Below are 21,225 nucleotides of genomic sequence, written 5' to 3'. Positions count from 1 at the left end.
ATTGACTGAATAAGAGACAGTCTATCTGGCTAGTCAAACACTATACAACCTTTCTACAAGTGGATGTTCAAATGCAGAATCCTCTTTGAACATTAAGCAATATGGCCTGTCCAACGAAATGGATGGTCACTGGTGAGTGCACTTTAAGTTTACTGTTGCTGAGCAAAATTTCCTTTACTTTAAAATGAGTGTGAATGAACTTAAAACAATGTTTTTTACCCCATCTGTCAATTACTTTAGGTGTATTTATTAAGGTGAAATTTTGCATGTTTGCATATCTTCAATTGATCAAAATCATAATATTAGAGTGGCTAAAAAATAAATTAACCTTTTACATAGAATATATGTTTTGTCTTTTGTTTGATGTCATTTTACTGAAGTAACCTAAACAAAGCATGTACAAATGAAAAGTTTAACATCATATTGAAAAATAATTTAGAGGATTATTGATAAAACACTGACTGAATTAATAATTCATTGACATTGCTGTAAAGTGGTACAGTATATCACCATAATGATGAAATATCTCATACCAGCATTAGAGGGCAGTAATAACTCAGAAGAAGCATCTTTTCAAAGCAATATTTTGTTGCATTCCCTAAGCCTTTTTTGTGTCCCTGTGTCATGTGCTAGTCTCTGTCTGAACTTATTAAAAAAAAAAGGAACTCTCAAGCATAAATTTCAATATTTGTTGAATTTTTGTTTCATTTTCTCAGAGTGAGGAGGATGCTGAGTCGAACAGAACACAGAGGTATTTTTAAGGAATGACAGGTTATAGATGCCTGTAACAGATGATATAAGCAAGATTTTTTTTTTTTTCATTTTCCACCTCCAATATCCTGCACTCATTAATAAAATGTCTAGATACCTGGAAAATAAACTAAGATCACTGTAACAGTGAGTCTCTTAAAGGCTCCCCTTTGGGAGGTCCATTCAATCATTTGCAGGTTGAGGTCCGTTCCTTCTATTTGGTTTATTGACCAAAATACACAGATGCATATGGACTTCTCATTGATGTATGCTTATGTGTGCCTTTCTACATGTGGGTGTGTCCTGTCCCTCCTCCTCCTCCAGGCGTATGCAGGCTGCTATCATCAGTGATGTCTGAAACAGAGTCTCATTCAGACAGAGAGGAGGACTACAGGTTCCTCCACAGCATGTTGATGGAGAAGAAGCTGCATCTGCTTTTTAAGGTGAAGACATGTAGAGAGTTTTGAGTTTTACATCCTCTTTTTTAGGTTTCATGAGTTCTTAATCTTGTCTATTTGTCTTGAAAACAGAGGTAGATTAAGTATAATGATTTTCTACATAGGTAAAAGTAGTAACACTACTCCATTACAAATGAAGGTCCTGCATTCAAATACTTACTTGAATAAAAGTACAAAGGTAGTAGCAGAAACATTTACTTTAACTGTCAAAAAACAAAAGTACCATATTATAGAAGTTTAGATAAATGGTTCCTGCCAATGGATTATTGTGTAAAATGGAATTCATTTTTCCCTTTTCATTTTTCAAAACTATTTAACTATTTAGAACTATAAATACTACTAATATAATCCACAACAATATATTCTATAAGATTTTGATAAGTAGAATATAAATCTATAGTAGCTTATAAAACCTGTAAATTCTACAGTTATTGCCACTGAATTGCTATAAGGTAGAAGTATTAAAGTATTGAGTATTGAGTACTGAAATACTCAATTATGTAAAAGAATGTTAAAAAAACACAGGTCACATAAACGCAGTTACACTTATTCGATGCAATAACTGTTTATTTTGATTTATTTATTTTAGTTTTTTTTTAAGCTGTGGTCTAGCTCAGTGCTTTATTATAAAAATTATGTTTTTCCTGTTTTCCCCTCATTAATGTTAGTATCAGCAGTAGTAGTATTTAGATTAGTGCAAACATAGAAGTGCCTTCTTGCTATGGAGTGAAAATTATTATTATCATACTTGACTAAATTGACAGATCCATGAGCGACTGAAGCGTTTTGAGAAGCGAAGCCCCATCCCAGTCCAACAGCACGTAGCAAGCCTTCCCTCAGAGGTCAGTGATGCTCTCCAAACATCTTTTGCAGACAGACACACTGATGAGGCTGACATTTTGACAGCACAGGGAATATTTTTCATTGTTTAAATTTTCTCTGTCATACAAATGACTTTCCTACCACACAGAGGTACGAGTGGAACGTACATTCCTTCTGTTGTGCGCTGAATTATGAAATGTTATCTCAATTAACACTGTCACTTTGGATATTATCACTTGCAAAGTGTTTTTTGAAAAAGCTTATATATAAATTTGTATCTGTATTCCAGGAGTTAGGTCACTGAGGATAATGCTGAGCAAAAGGCTGCTAAAATCATTTTCTGTGTAGTGTAATGTTTCAGGTTGAAGGAATACAATTAATTTCAGATTTAAGATGAAGTGACAGGGAGTATGTCTACTACAGCTGTGACTTAAAATGGCCCGACCAGTCACTGTTCCCTTCAAAAGTGTGGCACACTTAATATACTTCTTCATTTCTTTTAGCCCCCAACCATTTTTATGAATCCTCTTGGCTCCTTTGTTCCATTTTTTCTTTATCCCCCACCTTCATTTCCTGATTTGACCTCTGTTTGTGGGCAAAGTGCAAAACAAGGATGTTGTTTTTACCCTTTCCCCTTATTTTGTACTATTATCTTCTCCCCCTGCATATCTGTTCTTTTTCTTCCTTTCCCTTTTCTTCTCCCCATACCCTACATACAGTAATTCCTGCCATGTTTCCATATCGTCTATCGTCGCCCCCCTATTTCTCTCCACCTCCCGCTCTTCACTCCCTTTGCTTCAGATTCAGTTCGACAGCGACTCTCCGCCTGGCTTAAATCATCAGGACCTACTGGAAGGGCCAAACCGTGGGTCTGTTTCCCCTCAGAGAGGCTTCTGTTTGCTCACAGTGGAAACTAATGACCTTCATGCATTGTCTCTGGAGTGTGCCTCGGCATCTTGAAGCAGTAGAAGTCTTAACAGTAATATGCTTGACAAAACGAGTGGCTGCACACAGTCACTCGCCACCTCTCCACTTGCTGCTGATGGTCAAGGCTGCTGTGTTTTAGCTGTCGCCGCGGCTGTCATGTAGCCTTGAACATGTGGGCGCTTTTTTTCCGACAGTGGCTAAAAGATGCCAAACAAAAACAGGGGCGCAGACAAATAGTTAACATCAAGCATAGAAAAGCAAAGCTCCGATGAGGTGAACGAGTCCATACGAAAGTGTAGGCCGTAAGAAATAATGACAGCATTGATGATGTGTCACTGCAGTCTGAATCAGATATAACTTGAATTTCACTAACATTTTTGCCTCTCTGCTCATTTCTCTGTCTCTCTTGGCTAGTCCAGTGTACACTAGAACAAACCTCACTCAGGCCATGATATAAATGTATACCTCTAATTATAAAAAACATATCCTTCCCCTCCATCTCTTTTTCTCTGCTTGCAGTTAACCGAAGACCTAAAATACCAAGGCTGGAGAGCTGAAGTCAAAGAACTGGCTGCCCTCTTCAACAAACCACACTTTAAGGTAAAGAGTATTTCCTCCCATGACAGTATGTACCTGTAGTCTCACACATTTGCATCTGAAACAAGCACAGCCAGGTCCTTCGTCCAGTCAAATCACGTACCGCCCTCTCTCCTGCCATCTGTTGTATTTTGTTATCTTTGGACAAATCCAGGCTACCAATCTTATTTCTGTGCTAAGCCAACTAGCTATAGCTGTAGCTTCATATTTAACAGGCCGGTATGCCAGAGGTTTCAATCTTTGACTTTTTCGGCGCACACACACATGCACATAAACATTCCCACATAAACTCTCCAAGGGTGCAGTTTTCTATCACTGGAGTGCAGTACGTTCTGTAAGTGCCATTTAAACGGACCATTTGTGAGACAAGAACGTGATCCGGTCAGAAGATGCTGTTTTGCTATCTTCTACTCCAGCGCTCCCAATCTGAAAGGATCATTAACAATAAAATAAACTCACTACTGAAGTGTAGTTACAACTAATAATGGAACTGTAATCTAAGAACCTAATTCCCATGCTTCATCTGAGTTACTCTAAGGTATTCAGACGACTGAAGACTGAAGCTTACTAACACATCGAAAAGCTCCCAGCGTTTTGTTTCCTACACTCTGCTCTCATACAAAGTGACAAAAGAATCCAGCTGGTAATTTTATTTAGGCTGATTTCACCTCATTATTCTGCCTGCCCAGAGGTGCTGACATCTATTAACCACACTGGCATTGAAGCTAATCTGTTCCCTGGTTATGTTTATTAGTCTTCACTCATGTAGAGGCCCAGACTACTCAAATGCATGTTTCCTCATTTCAGATACGCTGACAGTCATATTTCAGACACACATACGTACACACACAGCACATGGTTTTTCTGTGAACTGCAGAGGTTGTGGCTTTTCTTAATGAGGAGCTGTGCCCAGACGAGAACTAACAGGTTTGTTTAAACAGCCTTAATGACCTGTTTGTTCTTGGCTCCAACACGGGAGCTCGCACATACTTACGAGAGACACTGGGTATAATATTCTGTAAATGAATGTTTGTTTTTTGAAAACTTGTCTCTGAAAGTGGTCAGAGACACATTGCTTGTTGGCAGCTCCTGAGCAGAGCAACTGCTGATGGACACGGGAATAACAAGCAGAGACTAACTGACAGAGGCATTGGCTGACTGTTAAAATTATTTTGATGAGCAGACATTTCCCTTCTTCTAATTCTTTCTTATTGCAATAAATTCTCTTTTTAAATTGTGCTTCGTGAACGCTAACAGTAAGATATTACTGTTTATCGAGAATATTGTTTTTCTGCAAACAATCCTGGACCTTCCACACTACCAAAAATAACAACAAACAAACAAATAACTTCGGGTACTGATAATGGCTCACAGATCTTTTTTCGAAGACGTGTGATGTTTGAGCTGAATCAACACGACTGCAGGCACAAGCAGTGTTCGTGTTGTGGGGCGTTGCTTTCAGGTGGCCCACGGGCTTGTAGGCAGGTTGGCATGGACAAAAGTAGAGGTTTGCAACCGAAAGGAAAGTGCTGTATTTGGATTCAGTTGGTACAGTGGGTCCAGACGGGGCAGCCAAACTTGTTGGAATTTTTGCACAGCCTCATTCACTACCCAGTCACCTTTAATTAGTCAGCAGGGATTAGTTGCATTTTTGTTTGCCATGTTTTCCATATAAAATGAATACTAACCCTGGTGCCACATTTTTTCACAGTACCTAGAATTCAAAGTGACATACCTCAATGCAGAACAGACACTGTATTTCTGTTTCCCTCACAGAGTCTCCTGTCTGTCCATGACGCTGTGGCTCAGAGAGACTTCGAGCCTATTCTGCCACAAATACCTGATGATGTGCTGGACGAGGACGAGGATTCAGTCAAAATTGTCAGTCTGGTCAAAACCAAAGAACCCCTGGTCAGTAAACATGTCTTCATGTTTCAAAGCTTGAGGTAAAAATAGGATTTTTATCTTCTGTTTGGCTTTAAAGAATAGTTTGACATTTTGAGAAATCCACTTACGCTTTCTTGCCGAGAATAAATGAGAAAGGACTGATTCACTGTTATGTCTGAACTTAAATGTGCAACTAGAGCCAGCAGGTGATTAGCTTAGCTCAGAATAAACAGGGGGCAAACAGGTAGTCAGCCTCTGTCCAGAGATTTTAGATATACGGATATAATGTGTTAATTATTAAGGTGCAGAGGTGTTGGTAATATGGTTTTTTATCTTTAGATAAAAGATTCTACATATTTCCAGCTCATGTCAGGCTTTATGCTGGATACTTGGTGGCTCTAGTTGCATATTTGCTATGTTACCATATGACCATAAGAACAGTATCAATCTCAGGCAATGCTCAGCAAGAAGGTTCATATGCACTGGGGACCTGTCCAGGGTGGACCCCTGCCTTTCACCCAGAGAGAGCTGGGATAGGCTCCAGCTGATCCCTGTGAGCCTGGTTAGGAATAAGTGAATATAGATAATAGACGAATGGCTGGAAGGTTAATATGCATATCTCTCATGTACAACCTCTTATGTACAAAAATACATTTTACGCAAACTGCCCTAGACATTCAACAATAAACATTGCTTAAATGGGCCTAAACGTACAACATTACATAAATCTGTTTCTAATTTGAACTATCTGGCCTTGTAATGGACTCAAAACAAACTTAGCACTTAAGTTAAGACAGCCATGTAACTACACGTAAAAATTAGTACTTGTACTAGTCCAGTGACAATAGCTGATATAAAAAAGGACACAGGCAGTTCAAAGGAACAAACATGTGCAAGACAACTAAAGCTGAATTTTCAGTTCAGTTTATTTATTTTCGGCTGTTGCTCAAAAATGAGAAAAAAAAATGTCTTTGGAAACTGAATTTGTAGCAGAACAAAAGCAGCCTGGATCACCTTTTCCCCTGCAGTGCTGCTCATTCTCAACAACTTACAGAGTTAACTCTTCTACATTGCCTACTCCGCCTCTTGCTCAGTGTCAGCTGGAAATGGCTTCAGCCCTCCTCATCTCTGGATGTACCAGGATAAGCAGTAAATGATAGATGGATGGATAGATGGGATATTTTCTGTTGTTTTCAATGTAAATAAACCTCTTTCAAGGTCTTTAATCATGACTCATTTCCTTGATACTACTGGTATGGTAAGTCTCCTCCACCTTGTTTCAAACCCTTGTCACTTATTTATGGAAATTTCCTGGCTCTAGTGATACTGGAATGGAAACTAATGAAACTACAATGTGCGCATACCTCTACCAAGGTTGAAAAAGCCTCAAAATGTATGATTTTAATAATAAAAATATTCCAAATTTCTTTTATTTGCATTTGGCTCAAAATCACATAATATACATATTATGATGAACAACTATAGTGTACATGTGCCAGATTTTTTTTCCATTCAAGTAGACCCAGTAGTTCATTAGAAACAGCAGAAATGTAAAAAAAAAAAAAAAAAAAAAAAAAAAAAAAATGCCCTCACACGGAAAATTCCTTAAAATGTCTGGATCTACATCAGAAACAGAGCATTTGTTTCCTAGCCTGTGGCGTTATTTTTCACCAAAAAACATTGAAATGTGATGACAGGTTGAGATAATCCTGTAACCGAAAGACAAACAAACAGCACCAAACACCCAGCCTCCACTCCAGATATGAGTTTAATCTTTTTTTTTAAGAAAAATATGCTTTTAGAAGGAATACAAGAATAATTTACTTAATAATGGTCATTTTTGCTCATGTGTATGAGCAAAGGACCAATAATAGGAAACACACTTTTGTATTGATCCCAAAGCTAGATTGGAAGGGGACTGACCTTTCTCTGACATGGTCTCCATGATCGAACCAGCATGTTCCCGTTTTCCAGACAACAGGGATACACCCGAGCGTGAGCTGATTATAGTCAACTACATATGATGCGCTTTCCATTACGATTTGCTCCACATCAGTAACATCTGTTGAAAATAATGCTGATTTGGATAACCTCTTCCAGCGATGTAGTGTGTTACATGAAGGCAGCCAGCTAAATGGTCCTGTCTTGAGACAAATAATCTGTACTGGAATGAAGACACTCTAAATAAGAAGTTTGTCTGGGCTGCAATAAAATCAACATGTTATTTTCTCTCGGCCTATTTGCCTCTGTGCATCTGCTTTCCTCCTTATTTGTCTATCATGCTTTAATTTACTTATCATCATCTTCAAGGGGGCAACAATTAAGAGAGATAAATCCACGGGGGCTATTGTTGTAGCCAGGATCATGAGAGGGGGTGCAGCTGATAAAAGCGGTAAGCTGATAAATTCTTATCTATTGCCCATATTCAGATTATAGCACTATGATGGTATATAATAAATGTATATGTTAAGAGACCAGCTGTGAAATTTATATATGTGTTTCCAATGTTTTGAAGGCCTGATCCATGAAGGAGATGAGTTGAAGGAGGTGAATGGCGTCTCACTGGAGCACAGAAAGCCAAAGGAAATCCTTCCTCTGCTGGTTAGTCTTGCCTCTGCTATTTGGTTTCGGTACATTGTTTTCCTCAGCGTCTCCTCATTGGATGTTTTTCTGTTTGTCTTTCAACACTTTCTTTACGAATACATAGTGCCAGTTGTTTGAGGCTATTATTCTGGTATTACTTGGCTGGTGCTACAGCAGCTGGACAATAGATTTGGAAATAGTCAAAGTAAACTATTGTGCATGTTCCTGGTAACGCAGCAACATGTTACCCAGTGTAGCTCACTGATGTGTTCTTATTAGTTGTTGGACAACAACAGAGCCCTGTGACACAGACAAATCATCTGTATCAGGCTTTGGTTATTCAGGCAATACTTGCTCGAAGGATCAACTAATAGCTGGCTTTGGTTTTTTTCACTGGATTTTTTGACAGTCAGAAAAACACTGACTTTCCAGTGTTTTCATTTAAAGGCTTATACAGTTATAGACAGGGGATATCTTAGCTTAGCCTCAAAACAGGAGACAAGAGACTGATAAAAGTTTTTTTATGACCTTTGTTGGACAGGTGATAGGTAAGAGACAGACACGAAAGAAAGGGAGGGAGAAAGAGAGAGGATGGTACATATAGCACAGGTCTCTGGTTGTAATCAAACCACATGGTTATGTGACATGTGCTGAAACCATTCCTGGACTGGAAACATTCATTTAACATATAACCTTTTGAGCTTTAAAGGTGCACCATGTGAATTTTATAAAGTTCAGGCAACCATTTGCCTATTTCCAGTCTTTATGTTAATCTAAGATAACACACTGCTAACTGTACCTTTACTGTAGCATCCACACATGGGAATGATGTCTCATCTGTGAAAGACAGAAAAATAAGGGTATTTCTCAAAGCATCAACGTATGTGTTTCGTGTCACTTCTCTTTCACAGGCTCGTTCCCAGGGTGAAGTTAAATTCAAGATCGTTCCTGCCTCCTCCAATGAAGAAATATCACCAAATAAAAAGAAGGTACAGAAAACATAAATGGAACGTATTCCTATGCGGTGCAGTCTGCATGGAGAAAACTGTGCACCTGTTTTCAGTAAGAAGAAATGAAATCAGTGATATCATGCGTATGGTTACATTTTGTGTCTTTGCCATGATGCTGTCACTACAGCAGTGTGAGTGTCAACAAGTAAGTTTAGACCAGACAGTCAAGGATATGACACTCATTAACTTCATTACAATTTACAGCTTTTTGTCATTTAAACACTTTGCACATAACACATCTGTTGAGCAGTGTCAACCCAATTTAACATTAACAATGAATCTGCAGCATATACCTTATGTGGAAAATTTCAATTTCCTTTTGTTTAGAAAGAACTGTAGGACACCATCACATACATGGATTGGGTGTGCAAGCTGGAAACAGTTAGAGAAAGGAGCATTTGCAATGGATTAAGACAAATTATTTTCAATGATTGTGGTCATTTTTCAAAAATGACAACAACATATGTGAAGGAACACCAGACAAGGATTTGTGTCCATTGCCAGGAAACAGAAGAAGTTCACAAAGCTAATGCAGGAAAAGAGAAGCATGAATAAATAAATAAAGTCAAATGTGTATTTTTCTTTTTTTTTATGTGTGTGTGTTAGAAAATTAAATGATTGTTTTTCCACAGCTGTTTATCAGGGCTCTTTTTGACTACGATCCTAACGAGGACCCCACTGTCCCGTGTAAGGACGCTGCAATAGCCTTTAAAAGAGGTGATGTGCTCCAGATTGTCAGCATGGAGGATGACACCTGGTGGCAGGCCTGTCACCTCAAGGACAGCAACGGTCGAGCAGGGCTCATCCCCTCAAAACAGCTACATGAGAGGTTGCGATTTTATGCTTTTGTGTCACTCACCCTAATAATGCTGTTATTCAATACCTGTAAGTCATTTTAATAAAATCCTGTTTTGATTCAGCCTTGTTTTATCTGGCTTCTTACAGGAGAGTTGCACTACAGCGACCCAAAGCCCTTTTCAAACCTTGGCGAGTAAAAGCACCAGGTGATGAGCCAACATTTATTCATAAAGTCACCTGAAAATAATAAAAACCTTTAAACACTTTCCAATAAACACATAAAAGCTTCTTCATGGCTAAGTTAAGAGGCGGCAGGTCATGTCTGATGCTGCTGGTCAAGGCCATGGGTGAGCTCTGCTGCCCTCCTGTTGTACTCACTACTTTTGTTTTCTCCACATGCTGCACAGATGAGGGAGAAGGTATTGTCTGTTTGAAGTTGCTTTTGAAATCTTACCTTTAAAATAACTGACATAATATAATGCACATGTATATTTTGGGTTTTGGTTTGGGGTTTTTAAAGATTTAAAGAGCTGTGTGATCCAAAGCTAATAATCATGTAATGCTTGCCGCTTCGTATTTCCAAAATGGAGAGGATTCTGTGAATCGTTCCTCTGTTGTAACTGTTCAAGTATCTAATGGCTGAACAGGCCTATACAATGTTCTTCAGTTTTTCGCTACCAATCACTTGGTATGGTAGCTTTTAATATTATTTCTAAATTGTGGATATCATTTCTAAATAAAACTATTATTAGAATTTCCAAAGCTAAATATTAGGACATTTAGGTCAGAACATATGTTAATACTTTGAGTAGGGTATGAAATTTCAGAGCAGGGCACATGTCCTCCCCCTGTGGTTTGTGTCCATGATTTCCTCACTCTTTCCTCTTCTCTTTTCTTGTTTTTCCAGTCATGGAGGATGTAGACTATGGAGCTATAACAGGGATCCACATTGGTGAGATGTTTGACTTGTTCCACTTATACCAGTGATCCTGGAAAAGAGTCTAGTGTGACACAAGACAATGGAAATTAGGGCAACTGGACATGACAGCTCACAGCAATACATATATACGTATATATTGAGCAATAAAAACAGATGGAGAAAAAACCCAAAGAAATGGGGGACGTGGTTCTATTTACAGTACAAACCAGTTCATATGATAATGTAGTTTTATGGTTTGGAGATTTAGGTGGAAGGACTAGAAGAGTGGTTTTAGCCTTCCCATTTCTGACATATGTCTTGATCTCATGGATTAACCATGATGTGCTTGTGTGTATTTCTGTGCGTATACATGAGCAATGCAGGATGTTCATATGGGGGCGTGCATTTATGGCTGATTGTAAAAAGGCTCCTTACATCTGCAAAAGGCTAAGCAATGCAATTACAGATGTTGCATTATATCAGTTCTAACAGTCATGTGCCTTTAATAATGTGCATTTCATCGTATCTCAGGCCAGGTTCAACCTGACGATGTGGTTCAGACTGTGTTTCCTCTTTGTCTGCCATTTAAAGTCTTATTGATACTGCATGACCAATTGCCTGCATGCAGCATAATCAGAGAAAGAGCATAGTGGATTATTATGCAGTAGAGGCTTGGTAAAGACAGAAAAAATAAGTTACTGTACTAGCTTGTACACACTTAACCCCAGCCAAGAGAGTTTGCAGAGCATTCTGGGTTATCTGTCTGTCAGAATAGCTTGACATTTTGGGAATAATGCATATGGCTTTTTGGCTATGCATTAGAAAGACTGGAAGCAGATGGAAGCACAAAACACTTTTTAAATACCATCTTGTTTTTAGAATTTGGTTTTAGAGTGGGTTGAATAAACAAAATATTAGCTTTGGAGATTGTGGTCAGTAGTTAGACAGAGATGTTTAACTAACTAACTGTTTCATCATATCATCATTCTCAAGCTGCTGTCATCACACCATGACTGTAGAAAGAATCCAAACAATGGAATGAAGTTAATGTGGTAAATTTTGTACTTTGAGAAAGAGAGAGTTAAGTTAAATTTAACTTTAATTTCATTTTCATAAAATAAAAATTTACAAGAACAAATGATGAGGATTGGTGATTGGTGGTTTAGGCACCTTTACAGCTCATTCACACTTGGTTGATTGGTCAACTGTACGTACTGCTGCCCTGCCCGACACACCAAACACAGTCAGTCCAGGAGCCACGAGAGCACATTTACTGAAAAACATTATCAACCCTTCTTAAGGAAAAGAAAAGTCCAAGAAGGCAAGGCACTAGTCACTAGTCTTTTTTTTTTTTCTTGCTAAGGTCTAATTTAATCCAATCAAAGTTGAAAGACTTAATTAAAAGCCCCTAATAACTATACCCAGCCCAATATTTTAGTTTAAATGTTTACATTACGTTTTGTTTCGACTTGACTTTAATTAAAGTGCACCAGCATATAATGTTTCATATATTCCCATTTTCATTCACATCTCATCCATGGCCATGCATGAGCTCTAAAGGCTTCAGCATAAAAATACAGGCAGAAGTCTACATATTCATGCCATTATCCTTAAAGAGGTTTATAAACAACTAAAAATATCTTTTTATCTCGCTCTCTTGAAGAAAAGTGAATATGCTAATTTATCTGTTGGACTGTTTCAGGGGTGGCTACCTCTGGTCCTCAAGGGCTGCCCTACCCACAGCTGATTACAGCAGGGATGGTAAAAAACAAGCAGGACAGTGGCCCTTGAGGGCCAGAGTTAGCTACCCTTGGACTATTTTTTTGAATAGTTAAAAGAATTAATATTTCAGTACTTTTTCTTTGTCCTAAATGGTCTCAGTGTGTTTATGAATGACACATAATAACTTAATATCCACTCCTTTGCACTGCAGATTAGGTTTCGGATCATATCATATAATCTTGACATGTAGGGTTCAGGCCCAGCTCATGACATGAGTTGTGTTTAACTACTCAGCCTTATCTCTCTTCTCACCCTTTCTTCATGCTGTTCAGTGAAGCAGAAATATCTTGTAGCATTTCCAGTAACATTCATTGTATTGGCTGAGAGCACTTTCAGTAACAGATGAGCCTTTCACTGCCAGAATTACTTCAGGTAGACCGTTACAAGATGCTTTCCTCTGGACCTAATTTCAATCTAGGAAATATGATTTCTAGTTTTCTGTATAATATTGGTTTCATACAGTGTGCACGGTATTATTCTGTCACATTTGTGAGTGAAATAATCAGTTTAAATCCGATGTAAACAAAAGCTTGAAATCTCTATTCATAGTGCCATGTTTCTTAGAATGAAGGCTAGAGAGGAAACAGACAGATATGCTTACAAAGTGAAATTACAGCTGACGTCAAAGAAAGCCTGGCTTTGACACTTAGCAGCAGTTAACATCATGAAAGAGAGTAAGCTTGCCAAACCAGGCCAGACCACAGTCGCATGGCAGACGTTGGATGTCAGACGGTCTACAAGCCACGCGTGACGGACTGAGTTGTCGTCTCTTCACTGAGATTTGTGCTGTTCAGGATAGCGCTTGACACCAAATATTTTGTGGCAGTGTTTATGGATTCTTAAATGGTGTTGTGCTCTCCTATTTCATATTGAATGCTTCGTAACACGTTTAAGAGTTTTAACAGGAAAGCAATGTAAAATGAATAGGGAATCATTGAAGTGAATTAGACTGTACATAAATCAAACCTTATACACCAGTGAAGCCTGTTATTAATCCAAAATTGTGACTGAAATAAAATTAAATAATAGGAAAACAGACCATCACAATAGATAGTTTTTCATTCCTCTGTCTTGACCAAAATTCTTCTTCATTCTGTCTATCCACATTAGCTGAATTAAACCAACAACTTGATTATGTACTAAAGTTGAAAGCAATACTGATCAATATTTTTATATCAACAATGTATAAAATGAGAGAGTGTTAAAGTGATGTTTTGCACAGCAAAATAAAAACATGTGCTGTAACATTTATTTACGTCTAAGGCCTCTCTCTCTCTTTCCCAGCTGGCTTTAGACGGAGCTTCCGACTCGGCAAAAAGAGTGGATGGGCTAAAGAAGCAGCTCGATCCAGGAGGTGGAGTACGGGAGTACATGGCTCAATGTGTCCCCCAACCTACATTGAAGTGATCCCCTACCACAAAGACTCCACAGACAGACATCGTCTGGTCATTCTGGTTGGTATGTACGAGGTACACATAAAGCTGCATAAAGAAACAGACAGGTTCCCATCTTGTGTGATAAATTTGTTTTTGTAAAATAGGTTCCCATGATGTGAATGAGTCTAAGCATACCTTAAGCATAGCATGTATATAACATACAACTCTTATGATTTGGGATAGTTACTCTGATGATATGTACCCTGCTGTGGTCAACTGTGTTCTGGTTCATATTATCTTGTTGTCTTTTTTTACCCATATAAAAAAAAAAATTCAACATAACATGATCCCATTCACTAAAAGGGCAGTATTAATGAGGCTGTTGTTGATCAAAAGAAAAAGCAATGCAGTGATGAAGATTTATGTCCCCATTCTGGAGAATGAAGAACAATCCTTTCCCATCAAAACCATGTAAACACTGTCAGAAAACTTCAAGTCAGAATATATTGTGTTCTCTTAAGTTACCTAGTGGCCCACCCCAGATTTACTTCTCCGCCAATCCTGCAGGTCTGCTCTATGTATTTTTTAACTATATCTCTCTTCAGGGAATTTTACATTGGGCCCTGCTGAATGTTTTTTTCCAAATGTCATATTACAACACAACTGCTGATCACATGTGATATGGATATAGATATGGATGAAAAGGAAAAGAAAGAGAGGTGAGAAATCATGAATCAAAGAGGTGCAAAAACAAAACCAGATAGAGAAGAAATAAATGACAAATGAATGGAGAGAAAGGGATGAGTGGATTGTGAATAAGATCCTGCATAATGTCAGCCAAGTGCTCCATCATCAAACTGGAACAGTTACGACAGCTTGGATTTAGATTTAGACCTCTTTAATTGAGTTGGAGCTTGCCCTGACTCTGGATTACGTTTTACTGTCTACTGTGAAGGCTCTTCATTGACCGGAGGTCATCATTAAGAATATATAGCTTATTGGCAATGAGAGACATGAAAACCAAAACCTGGATCACAAAAACAGGAACAGCTGGATAATATTTGACCGGGTTGGAAATATATCCCTTTTTGTTTGCATTGCATACGCACTTCGAATGAAACAATAGCCCATTATGCCCCAGGAAAATTGGTGAAAGTAACTGTCAGCCACTTCAAGCCCTACAAAAAAAGGTCAAAAGAAAGCATCCATGGAGCCTGACAATGCTCCTCTCCAGTTGTGTAGGGCATCTGTGAAAGACATTAGCAGTGTAAGAGTGGAGAGTCTATAAACTTGATATTTTGTAATGTATCGAGCTCATGCAACGCAGTGATGGAAAAGGCAGGTATGTCAGGAATCCTACTTTCAGACAGTGCTCCATTAGAGTCTGATGCAACCTGGAGCAGGAGAAATCTGCAGCAGAAGAAAATCCCAGATGGTACAATATGTGTGTGTGTTTTTGTATTTCTAGCATTGTGAGGACCATTTTGAGCATAATTCTATTGGAGTGACGACATGTTGGCCGGTCCTCACTTTTTCAGACTCCTGTTTAAGGGTTAACGCTTGGTTTTAGGGTTAAGCATTGAATTAGGTTTAGATTTAGGGTAAGTTTGGGAAGTTAGGCATTTATTTGTGAGTAAAAGCACCAGGCTGTTAAGGTTAGGGTATGGGTCTAGAGAATGCATTACCCGAATGAGTGCCCTTACAAAGATAGAAACACTAGTATGTGTGTGTGTGTTCGTGTGTGTGTGCGTGTGTGTGTGTGTGTGTGTGTGTGTGTGTGTGTGTGTGTGTGTGTGTGTGTGTGTGTGTGTGTGTGTGTGTGCGCACAGGCTCACTCTTCATCCTGTGCATCCTACACTATAATGACATTGATACAGTGTGACTTTGCAGATGTCACATTTAGATGTGATGCTATGGATTTTCCAGAAAGTAGGCTATAGAAAAGTTCGGTAGAAAGTCACAGACAAAGAAAAGGAGCAAGGCTGGTTGGCGAATCATTTCAGACTGAAATCAGTATGAAATCAGATCTCTGTCTGTCTGACTCGCTCCTTCTTTGATGATAAAGACAGATGTGTCATCAGATCACCAAGCCTACTTGATGCTGGACTTGTCATGAGGAAAACATTAGTACCCTGTAATATTGGGAATGAATGCCGACATAGAGCACACGTGTTCTGATCTTTGTCTTGAGGGCCCAGCGGCGTTGGCGTTAATGAGCTGAAGAGGAGGCTCCTGATCTCCGACCCTGACCGCTACAGCGTCACCATTCCACGTAAGACAGACATCTTCAAGTTTCATAAGTGTCATCTTTACCTCCTGCACGAAACGCTTTTTAAAGCCAACTTCAGTCTTGCACTGTGTTGCCTTTCAGACACCACACGTGAGAAGAGGAGGCAGGAGAATGAAGGGATGGATTATCATTTTGTATCAGTTCACATGTTTGAAGAGGACATCCTCAATCATAGGTACTCTGTATGTGGGTGTCGCTTTTGAGGTTTCCTTTCCCATGGTGTTAGAATTAGCCCCTCTTGTGTTATGTTCTCCCACTTTTCCTCTCCCTTTTCGTGAGAGTGATGTCCTCCATCTCTACTGCAGTATTATTACCTTTTTATGCTCCCTTAATGTCTTTCCTGTCTGTTTCTGTCCCTGGTTCTTTCTCTCGCTAGGTTTATAGAATATGGGTGTTACAGAGGACACTATTATGGAACAAGTCTAGACTCTGTTCACCAAGTGATGGCTGAGGGCAAGGTGTGCCTTCTGGATGTACATCCCAGTGTAAGTATTAGGCCAAAAAAGATAATTACATTCATGTTTATGTAGCCCGCTGAATCTGGCTGAGTGTCCAAGGAGAAGAATGTTTGTGAGCCAAAGTAGTTCACATGTCCCTGCCAAATCATTCACGTTCGTGCTTCATACTAACACAAAAAATGTTAATTGTGATTACCTTTTCAGTAATGAAAATTTCATCATATGACCCGTTGACGTTTATGAGTTTCCAAGGTCCCATGTGTCACCATTACGGGGTTTTGTTCCTGGCAGTGTTGTCTTCCACTTGGCCAGGCCCCACACTGAATACAAATCACAGGGCTTGGGTGGTGGGAAGCCAATGAGGGATCATATGCTACTGGTTTGTCAGGATGCCTGTGTAGGGAAGGGATAGCATGAACCTCTACATGTTATGACCTGGCCATTAGGGTCCTGGTGACTCCATGTGTATTGGAAAAAAGACTCCCAGGTCAACAATGGGAAACATCAGCTACAGATACTGCACAGGTACTGTGGCTTATGAAGCAGGATAAAACATTAAGTTTCAGTAAAAGCTCTGCTGTGGTGCAGTGGTTGGCACTTTTGCCTTACAGAGAGTTTGAATCCCCTGGTGTGTTCTCATCATGAATAAATGTGCCAATCACCACAAATTTTGATTTATTCCTACAGTGTGGATGTAAATTGGTTAGACAACTTATTGTAACATAAAAACTTCCTGTGGCCTTCATCTAATCTTTTCTTTTTTGTCCATATCACTACAGAAAATAAAGCATGTGTACACATCTGAATTCAAACCGTATGTGGTGTTTGTGAAGCCCCCGCGTATCGAGGAGCTATGTCTCACAAGGAGGAGAGCTAAATTCAGCAGCAATGAAGAAGACACAAACGTAGTCCGGATCTTTGCAGTAAGAGAAACTATAATATAACCACACAAAACACATCCCCTCAGGTAACATGAAGGCAGGTGGTTGTGTCATATTTAGTAACATGCAGGGCTGTGAAAGGTCATACACCCTCTCAAACAAGCAGACATGGGTTGACTTCATAAAGGTGCTAAGGTTTAGTGTTTCATTGACTAATTAGACAATGAATAACGCTGAGTGAAGTCAACCTCTATTGACAGCGCCCTAGAAGAAAACCATTGCTCACAAGAAACCTTAAACCCAAAAGATGCCTGATGAATCCTGGCAGTACATTATTTGCACAGACAAAACCAAAATAAATGAGTTTGGATCAGATGGGGTCTGACAGGTTTGGTGCGGACCTGGCCAGGACTATCACAGTGGCTGCACGGTGCCAAAGTGTGAAACGTGGGATTGTGCCGATATGCGTCTGAAAGAGTAAAAATGGTGTAGCTGATGATTTATAGATGGTACTTTAAGTGCAGATTTGTACACCCTAATACTGAATGAAAAGATGACTCCTAGTCTCAAGAAGCTTGGCAGGAGAAGAAATTTCCAATATGACAATGATCTCAAACACACTGCAAAAATTAGACAAACATTTTTAAAAAATCAAAAGGTGAAAACTAGAATCTGGCCAAATATGTGGCCTGACATGAGTCCAAACAAATGCCACTGAAATATTTTAAAGCTGAAGGTAGAGCAACAAAACCAGTTCAGTAAAGAGCAGCTGAAAATCATTTTTGAGGAATGGCAGAATGTCACTCCTCAGATTTGTGCATGACTGTCATCCATGTCCTTAAGGATCCAATCTACAATCAAAATTGAAGGCAGACATACAAAATATTTTTAAAAATAAAGGAATGGAATCTCACCAATGATTCCTGCCCTGACTAAATTTGCAGATGGTTCTTAAATGTAGACTTTTCTTTAGTATCATCATCACACATTTCTTTTCAAATTAATTGGTTTCTTTCTTCTTGGGATTCAGCTAAAAACAAAAATAATCATTACATGGAAAGAATCTTTAATTACTTAACATTTTATTGACACTGACCAGGGGTGTACTGAGCTTCATTATATACTCTAAACATTTCAGGCAAGGACTCAGTGGGGGTATAATTCATATTATATGTTCCTCAAGTGTGTTTGTACTCACTTACCAGTGCATGTGTGTTTGATGATACGTGAGGTTTATACAGGACAAAAAGATGCTGGGCCACTTTCATAATAAGCATCTGGCTTCTCCTTCATGGTTTGACCTCGGCTGACCACCTCACCTTTATTAAACCCACCAGGTCACACAGCTGTGTTGCAGCATGGCTGGAGCATGTCCAGTACCAAACAGCACAGGCCCCAGACAGTTCAGGAACATCTTATAGGAAAAGTCCTCACATCCTTTACTTTCAACGTGCAATCATGTGTCACACCGTGGTCAGTAAAGTAGAGTGATCTTGGGCACCTTTCCAGATCCTGTCAAATGACAGTATGTGCAGACTATTATACAGTAGCATTACATCAACAGCCTTTATGATTCAAAATGGGGCAGGAATTATAAAATGTCAAGTTTCTTGTTTTGCTTGGTGGTTAATAACATAGACGCCAACCCAGACATATTTTTTCCGTATAAATGCAATACCACATTTACACAACTGGGCTGAATAGTGGTTTTACAGACTAAATATAGCATTCTGTTAACACCCATAATTTGCTCTGTGTTCTTGGTTCACAGGAGGAGGATTTTGAGGACATGATTGACTTGAGTGAAACCATGGAGAACCAGTATGGTCACCTGTTTGACAAAGTGGTTGTGAATGGAGACATTGCTGTGGCGTTCAGGGAGTTAAAGGCAGACCTTGAGAAGATGCAAGAGGCAGAAGTCCAGTGGATTCCTGCAGAATGGATTTGCTCCTCGGAAACAAAAGCACGAAGAAGCTGCAGTTATTTGACCGGCTGGAAATGAAATAATCCTCTTTAGACACATAGAAAACAATAATGTAGTAAAACCTTTAGTGATCAAAGGCTGTGTTTGTCTTAATGGGGATTTGAATGAGGAATATACCACCCAGTTCTGCAAAATTAATTTATTCGATTGTATGTAAGATTTAAAGTTAGAATTCAACACCTTGAACCATAGACATAAAATTTTTGTCATATTTGAAATGTTTTTCCATTTGTTAAGAAGACCTGTGATGACCACATTTTTCCACAATGTGGCTTAATGTGTACCTAATTAGGCAAACAGAATCAATCTCTCTCCTTCTCTCGCTCCCTCCTTCTGTCTCGGAGCCAGTTTTTCTGTTGGCATTTGGCTGAAATAACGTCGACCCTTAGGATGAAGAATTTCAAAAAAAAAGGAAAAAGAAAAAGGAAACTCTCCAGAGCTTGTGGCTGAGTGTAATCCTTCCCTGCCAAGTCACCAACATCAGCATGTAATTATTCTGACAGCTGCTGCATTTCAATTAACTGTAATGTACACCAGAGAAATATTATTAGCAGCAGTAAGGGAGACAGAGACGTTTTTCCAGCAATATACTATATAAAATAGGGGCACAAACAAGACAACAGTCATTTAAAGACTATACCTTTTTTATGATTGTGAGTTGTGGGATTGCGAAAATACTGTATATATTAATAGATAAGTACAACAGAAGTTGGTGTCAGTTAAAATCACAATAGACACAAGTATCTTAGTTATTTAAGGCTTAGATTTTTGTATGTTTAAGCATTTTAAGAATCAACTTCATTAGGAAACATTCAAAAGGCAAGGCAAGACAATTAAAAACGATTATGATTTACTACTAGTGACATTAGCAAATACTCATATTTGAGCATCACAGCTGCCTGTGCAAATTCTTCTGTTCTCTTTCACACAAGCGGCTTAATCTTCTTTTTAATGGCTACATTCCTTTACGTTCATGGTATTTCCGTCCTCCTTTTGGATGCTGTGCTCAATCGGGTGTGAAGGAGTGTTAATGTGTCTATCATGTCGTGTATGGGAAGAACAGGGAACAGCATGATGTGGGGATACGGTAATGACTTTAAAGGGATTTGGGCCTTCACAGACGTATGGAGAGAAAGTTACGACCGCACATAAAAGCTTTCTGTGAAAGCAAACTGAGGCTTGACACACTGGATTAGGCTGCAGGGATAAAAAGCACACCATCAAGTCTCTGCTATTTATTTTACTTTGGAAAGCTTATTGTCAGTGTCAAACACAACTGAGCACACAAGGAAGACAGTGACACAAATGGAGCGGTTGGTTTGGACACAAACCCATTGGTGCATCTAGATGTCACCAAATCGTACAAACCAGGCTGTCAGGACAACAGTCGCACTTCTGCCAGGCATGAATCCTGACCTCAGCCAAAGCGTGGCAGCCTAATTTCATCACACCACTGAGAATCTGCAGGCACCCTCTGAGATCATAACTATGCCATTAAAGACCCCAGAGTGATCCAATGAAAACCCACCGTTTTATGTTCACTGCAGCTCCCACTTCAAACATTAGAAGTATGATGTCAATTGGTCTCGAATCATTTGGCTCAATCATGTAACTGTCTATTCAAAGTATGTAAAAATAAATATGACCGATCTTAAACAATATTCTCATCTTTGCATGAGATATACTTAACTTTTAAACGACCA

General features: G+C 39.0%; 1 protein-coding gene across 2 annotated transcripts; it reads left to right on the top strand.

The window, feature by feature from the left end:
* The first annotated feature begins 726 nt into the window (after positions 1 to 726).
* LOC113134490 (MAGUK p55 subfamily member 7-like) lies at positions 727 to 19,554 on the top strand. Of its 2 annotated transcripts, XM_026313889.1 has the most exons (18): positions 727 to 751; positions 1,075 to 1,193; positions 1,973 to 2,050; positions 3,477 to 3,557; positions 5,331 to 5,465; positions 7,752 to 7,833; positions 7,957 to 8,042; positions 8,936 to 9,013; positions 9,667 to 9,863; positions 9,980 to 10,045; positions 10,139 to 10,152; positions 10,740 to 10,784; positions 13,818 to 13,991; positions 16,101 to 16,181; positions 16,281 to 16,374; positions 16,576 to 16,684; positions 17,437 to 17,580; positions 19,310 to 19,554. In XM_026313889.1, exons 1-18 carry the CDS (start codon positions 727 to 729, stop codon positions 19,538 to 19,540), a joined length of 1,839 nt encoding a protein of 612 aa, XP_026169674.1. In that variant the 3' UTR covers positions 19,541 to 19,554. The 2 variants fall into 2 exon arrangements, with proteins under 2 accessions (XP_026169674.1, XP_026169673.1); XM_026313888.1 differs by lacking the exon at positions 10,139 to 10,152 and having other exon boundaries at positions 9,980 to 10,048; positions 10,729 to 10,784.
* The last annotated feature ends 1,671 nt before the right edge of the window (positions 19,555 to 21,225 follow it).

The sequence above is a fragment of the Mastacembelus armatus genome, chromosome 17 (assembly GCF_900324485.2).
Source record: "Mastacembelus armatus chromosome 17, fMasArm1.2, whole genome shotgun sequence".
NCBI lineage: Eukaryota > Metazoa > Chordata > Actinopteri > Synbranchiformes > Mastacembelidae > Mastacembelus > Mastacembelus armatus.
This window is presented reverse-complemented; position numbering and strand designations above follow the sequence as displayed.

Bases quoted from the DNA above. Each gene is read 5' to 3' on its own strand.
- LOC113134490 (XM_026313889.1), top strand. From the start codon at position 727: ATGCTGAGTCGAACAGAACACAGAG. The intron at 2,051-3,476 runs GTCAGTGATGCT...CTCTGCTTGCAG, and splicing joins TAGCAAGCCTTCCCTCAGAG to TTAACCGAAGACCTAAAATA. The intron at 7,834-7,956 runs GTAAGCTGATAA...AATGTTTTGAAG, and splicing joins GGGTGCAGCTGATAAAAGCG to GCCTGATCCATGAAGGAGAT.